This window comes from Triticum dicoccoides, chromosome 7A (genome assembly GCF_002162155.2).
Source record: "Triticum dicoccoides isolate Atlit2015 ecotype Zavitan chromosome 7A, WEW_v2.0, whole genome shotgun sequence".
Lineage (NCBI taxonomy): Eukaryota > Viridiplantae > Streptophyta > Magnoliopsida > Poales > Poaceae > Triticum > Triticum dicoccoides.
The window spans coordinates 504,509,525-504,514,696 of NC_041392.1; the positions used below are offsets into that span (position 1 = coordinate 504,509,525).

At 49.0% G+C, this 5,172-nt stretch overlaps 1 protein-coding gene across 1 annotated transcript; it reads right to left on the bottom strand.

Moving 5' to 3' along the window:
- Positions 1 to 1,575: 1,575 nt before the first annotated feature.
- LOC119334749 (flavone O-methyltransferase 1-like) lies at positions 1,576 to 3,793 on the bottom strand. Its single transcript, XM_037607294.1, has 2 exons — positions 3,296 to 3,793; positions 1,576 to 2,517 (listed from the first exon to the last, which is right to left on the bottom strand). The coding sequence occupies exons 1-2, from the start codon at positions 3,703 to 3,705 to the stop codon at positions 1,845 to 1,847; spliced, it is 1,083 nt and encodes a 360-aa protein (XP_037463191.1). The 5' UTR covers positions 3,706 to 3,793; the 3' UTR covers positions 1,576 to 1,844.
- Positions 3,794 to 5,172: the final 1,379 nt, after the last annotated feature.

Consider the following 5,172-nt stretch of genomic DNA (forward strand, 5'->3'; position numbering starts at 1 on the left):
CACAAAAAATTATGTCCTAAGAAGGAATGAATTAGCCGCACCGATATTACTCTTAAAGAGGAAAGAAAATAAAATAGTTAAAAAAATAGAAATAATTAAGTGTTACAAGGAATAATGAATTAGTGACACTGCTACAATAAAAACTAACATAAATCAAGACAATAAGGTTATCTAATAAAGAATGAATTGGTGGCATTGATATTAACCTTTAATAAGAAAAAACTGAAACAAACAATGACAAAATTTGCACACAATATACACAAAAGTTACACTTTTTAAAATATGCAATTATAATAATAATGGATTCTTCACAAAAACATTTCCTACGAAGGAATTAATTAGTGGCATTGGTATTACCCTTAAAGGAGAAAGGAAATAATATAGTAAATAAATCAAAACCAAAATAATAAAGTTTATAAGGAATAGTGAATTATCAATTAAAAATAAATACAACCAAAATAATTACTTTTTAAACAGAAACATAATTAAAAAATGATTTTTTTTTACAAAATTGCACTTTTGTAGTATACAAACAACAATCATGTACTCCATCCGTTCCTAAATATAAGTCTTTTTTTAGACATCAAATGGACTACAACATACGGATGTATGTAGACATAGTTTAGAGTGTAGATTCACTCATTTTGCTCCATATGTAGTCACTGTTGAAATCTCTAGAAAGACTTATATTTAGGAACGGAGGGAGTAATAGTGTAATTTTCAGACACATTTCATAGTATTTTTTTATGCATATGCACTCACCCAACATCCCAAAAATTCCTACAAAAGAAAAATAAAAACCAACTAATGAAGAAACACAAAAAACAAAAAACAAAATAAGAAACACATAACAACAGGAAAAACAAAAAGGAAAACAAAGGGAAAAGGGATGTGCTGGGCGGTACAGGTCATCGGCTTCAGCCCAGTAGTGAATCGACAGCCCAGAAACTACACAGGTAATGGGCTTCAGCCCAGGTCAGTCAAAAAACATCAGCCCAAAGCAGATCACAGAACAGCACAGAAAAAAACCGCACGAATCCCAGAGCCAGAATCAACACCCGAAAATCAACTGACCCTAAAGTGAAAAAATAAAAGCCGTTGCGTTGCTGAAAATAATTTCCCTATTCTTCTAGAGGGAGCCGTTCTAGTTCTGTTATTCTGCGGCGAGTTGTTGGGTGTATTGGCTTTATGCGTCATATGTTTCGTTGGGCTGACCCTACCTGAACGATACCTGACTTGACGGGTAACGATAGCACCAACGCTGGCTAGACGTAAGTTCTACGCAATGGTGCCATGATCCACTTCCTCCTCGATCATAATTATCTTTTGGAAAATCATGTGTTGCTGACAACGAAATCCAGAACCGTAACTCGGCCGTTTCATGCCGTTGGATTGAAGTTATTTCATTTCCTTCTCTGCAATGATTGCGTCTTCAAAGCTGGGTGCCTCCACTTACCAGTGTCGAGTGTTAATATAACATCAGATTCAGAGGATCTATCTGAACAATAAAACATTCGCGAGTCATGCACGGACACTTGTTTTCAGACGAAGATCAATAACACTTCACTTCAATCGTATAATCACAAAAACAAAGCAGCGAAATCATGTTATTGCATCGCATGCAACCTTTAAGAGCAGCACTATTAATACAGGAGTACATTTCGAATAGATCGACGACACAACCAGTAGAATTCAGAAAGATTCAGAGCTAGCATGACAACAAAATTAGGAAAACAGAACAAACACCAAGCCGAAGTACATATGCAGCAGGTTGATGCAGCAGCGCCGGCGAGCAAGAAGACGACGATCTCAAAGCGAGCGGTGGACGGTTGGCATGCATGGATCTACTTGGTGAACTCGATGGCGAATGCGTTGGCGTAGATGTAGGTGGTCTTGATGGCGGCGAAGCCGGCGCCCTTGGCCAGGGCCTCGAACTCCCTCTCGTACCTCTCCCTGCCGCCGGGGTTGTGCGCGAGCATGATCATGTCGACGTGGAACACCCCCTGCGCCTTGGGCGTGGCCTCCGGGTTCACCGGCAGGATGCACTCCACGAGCACCACCTTGCCGTGCGCCGGCAGCGCGTCGTAGCAGTTCTTGAGCAGCGTCGCGCAGTGCTCGTCGCTCCAGTCGTGGAGGATCCACTTCATGAGGATGGCGTCCCCCGAGGGCACCTTCTGGAACATGTCGCCGCCGACGTGGGTGACGCCCGGGAACGGCGGCGCCTCGGAGATGACGTGGGGGAGGTCGAAGTTGATGCCCTTGATGGCCGGGTACGCGGCGACGATGGCGCCCACGGTGGCGCCCACGCCGCCGCCCACGTCGACGATGGTGCCGAGGCCCTCGAAGCCCTTGTAGACCTCGAGCAGCTTCTTGGTGATGATGATGGAGTGGTTCTTCATCCCCTCGTTGAAGACGCGGTTGAAGCGCGGGTCCGTGCCGTGGTACTCGAACGCCGACATCCCGTACGCCTTGTTGAACGGGATGCCGCCGTCAAGGACCGCGTCCTTCAGGTAGTACCTGAGAATAGTATTCACACACACATTTTATTCCAACAACTCATTTCCACATCTTTTGAAACAGAGACAAAAGAGTTGCTATATCACCGGCTTAAAAGTCCTCTACTTTTTGTTTTTAACATGAAAAGTCCTCTAGTTAATGAGCTGTGAACCTAAAATTCGTCCTTTGGTGGTTGACTATTACTACTCTACAAGGAATCTCAGGCAAGAAAAGTCGCCACGATGCGGTTCGGTTCTGCTTGGCTGCTTCTGAAGCTGATTGCCGTATTTGATACGTAATCTCTCGGTTTCTAGATGAACTCTTCTTCGGGGTTCTCTAGCTCGTGCTAACTTTAGTGCTACTACTAGTACTTCCTCTGTTTTTGTTTAGTCTACATATTAGGTTTGATCGAAATCAAATTTTGCAAAGTTTGACCAAGTTATAAAAAAATATATAAATATTTACCATAACAAATTTATATGATGTAAAATACATTCAATAATGAATCTAGTGGTATTGATCTTTTATTGTATATGTTAATATTTTTGTTTATAAACTTAGTCAAAGTTTACAAAGGTTGATTTTGACCAAAGCTAATATGCAAACTAAATAAAAACGGAGGGAGTACTATTTATTACACTACCTGCTGCTGGAGCTCAATTTGTTTATTGAGAGAGATGTTAAAGAGAGAGTTATGCTGCCGGCTGCCGGGGTGGGCACCCCCGCATGATAGCCGGCCGCAGCAAATGGGCAAAGCATGGAAGAAACAGGGGATGCTGGAGTGATCGATCTAGCTCACCAGCTCTCCATGAGGACCTTGTCCTGGTTCATGAGCGCGAGCGCCGCCATGGAGACGCCGTCCTCGTTGGGGGTGAGGAACTTGCACACGGGCGCGGCGCCGTACCGCCGGGACAGGCGCCCATCCTTGCCCTCCTCCATCGTGCACGACACCACGTTGTACGAGGCCAGCAGCCGGAGCATGCGGTCCACCATGTCCGCCGCGGCGGGGTTCGCCGTGGACGGGAGCTTGGCGGCCACCTCGGCGGGGGTCAGCAGCTTGCCGCCGGCGGCCACCAGGGTCTCCAGGAGGCCCAGCTCGATGGCGTTCTTGAGCGTCATCGGGAGGATCGACGACGAGACGAGCTGGAGAGCGTACATGCACGCCTCCTCGTCGGCGGAGGCGGCCATGTCGGTTGCGGTGGAGCCCATCTCTGCCTCTCCGGAGTCGAACTGCTGCCGCTGGTGGTAGTTGTGTTTTGGTGCGAGGGAGCGACTGAGCGATGAGGAATGCTTTGGAGGGAGGATGGGAAAAGGGTTATATGGGCTTTTCGCCTTTACCAACCACAACACCAATTAGCTTTCTGGCTTCACCAACCACCGCACCACACCAAATGGTTTTCTTTTTCTTCTTTGTCTTCAGGGAAAGGAAGGGAGAAATATGGCACATCCGAAAGTTACACTCACTCCATCCAAATACATAGGGTCTAAGAACAACTTCAACGGGGCGACCTACGGATATCGATTTTGTTCGTATTTTATCTGTTTGGATCGCCCATCCACGCGTTCGTATTCGCTTTTTCATTTGGTATGCGAGTGCGCCCAGCGGTGGCCAGACCCATTTTCGACATGTACGTTCTGACATTTCTTCAAACACGTAGCAGGCAGGGCAGGAGAGCTCGCGCCGCGCAGGGAGGCCGACGGGCGAGCTCGAACCCCATGCCGAGGACGACATGGCGAGCGCCACGAGCATGGCGCGACGAGCGCGAGGGCGCGGCGGGGCGAGGCCAGGCCGGGCACTGTTGGGTGTGGCCGGGCGCGGTCGGGGTCGGGCGCGACGAGGCCTGGCGTTGCCGGGCGTGGCGGGGCCTGGCCTGGCGCAAGCGCTGCCGAGCACGCGACCAGGAGCGGCGGGGTGGGCGCGGCGATGGTGGGGGTGGTGACCAGCAGCGGTGCAGGGGACGAGGTCGGGCCGGGCACGCGAGCGCCACGAGGCGGCTGGGCACCGTGAGGCCATGGTAGCTCGCGCGGTGCCACAACTAGCTAGCTAGCATGCGGGACATGCAGCAGCCACAACCAGCTAGCTAGCATGTGCGACGCGGCCGCCGTCTAGTACGTCTTCGCGTCTGCGTCTGCGGCCTAGGCGAACGATGCGAGTGCGGGCGGCATAGTAGCAGCTCCAGCTCCTTGGGCGGCGGCGTCTGCGGCCTAGCCAGCGCAGCCACGAGCTTGAGTGGTGGCGACGCCTGTGGAGTCTCGCCGGAGCAAGGGATTGGTGATGGCGCGACTGCTACGAGGGTGGTAGAGGCGAGCTGTACAGCGAAGAGAGAAAAAATAAAATAAAACGTGGGTGGATGGCAGGTGGGCCAGAAGGGGCGTGCAGCGGACGTAGGCGGATGAGGAGACAGAAAGCGTCTGCTTTGTGTCCGCCTCGGACCCAAATGTGACTTAAATTTGAGACGGAAATAAGTCCGCACGAACATAGAGCGGACGCAAAATAAGATGGGTCTCAGCGTTGGACCGTCTTTTTTGTCCATGCAGACCCAAACAAATATGGGCGGAAGAAATAGGTCGCTCCATTGGAATTGCTCTAATTATTTTTCAAGGTTACCTTTGATCATTGGTAAGATTACAAATACATGGAAGGTATGATATGGAAATTATATTCTTATAAGAGCG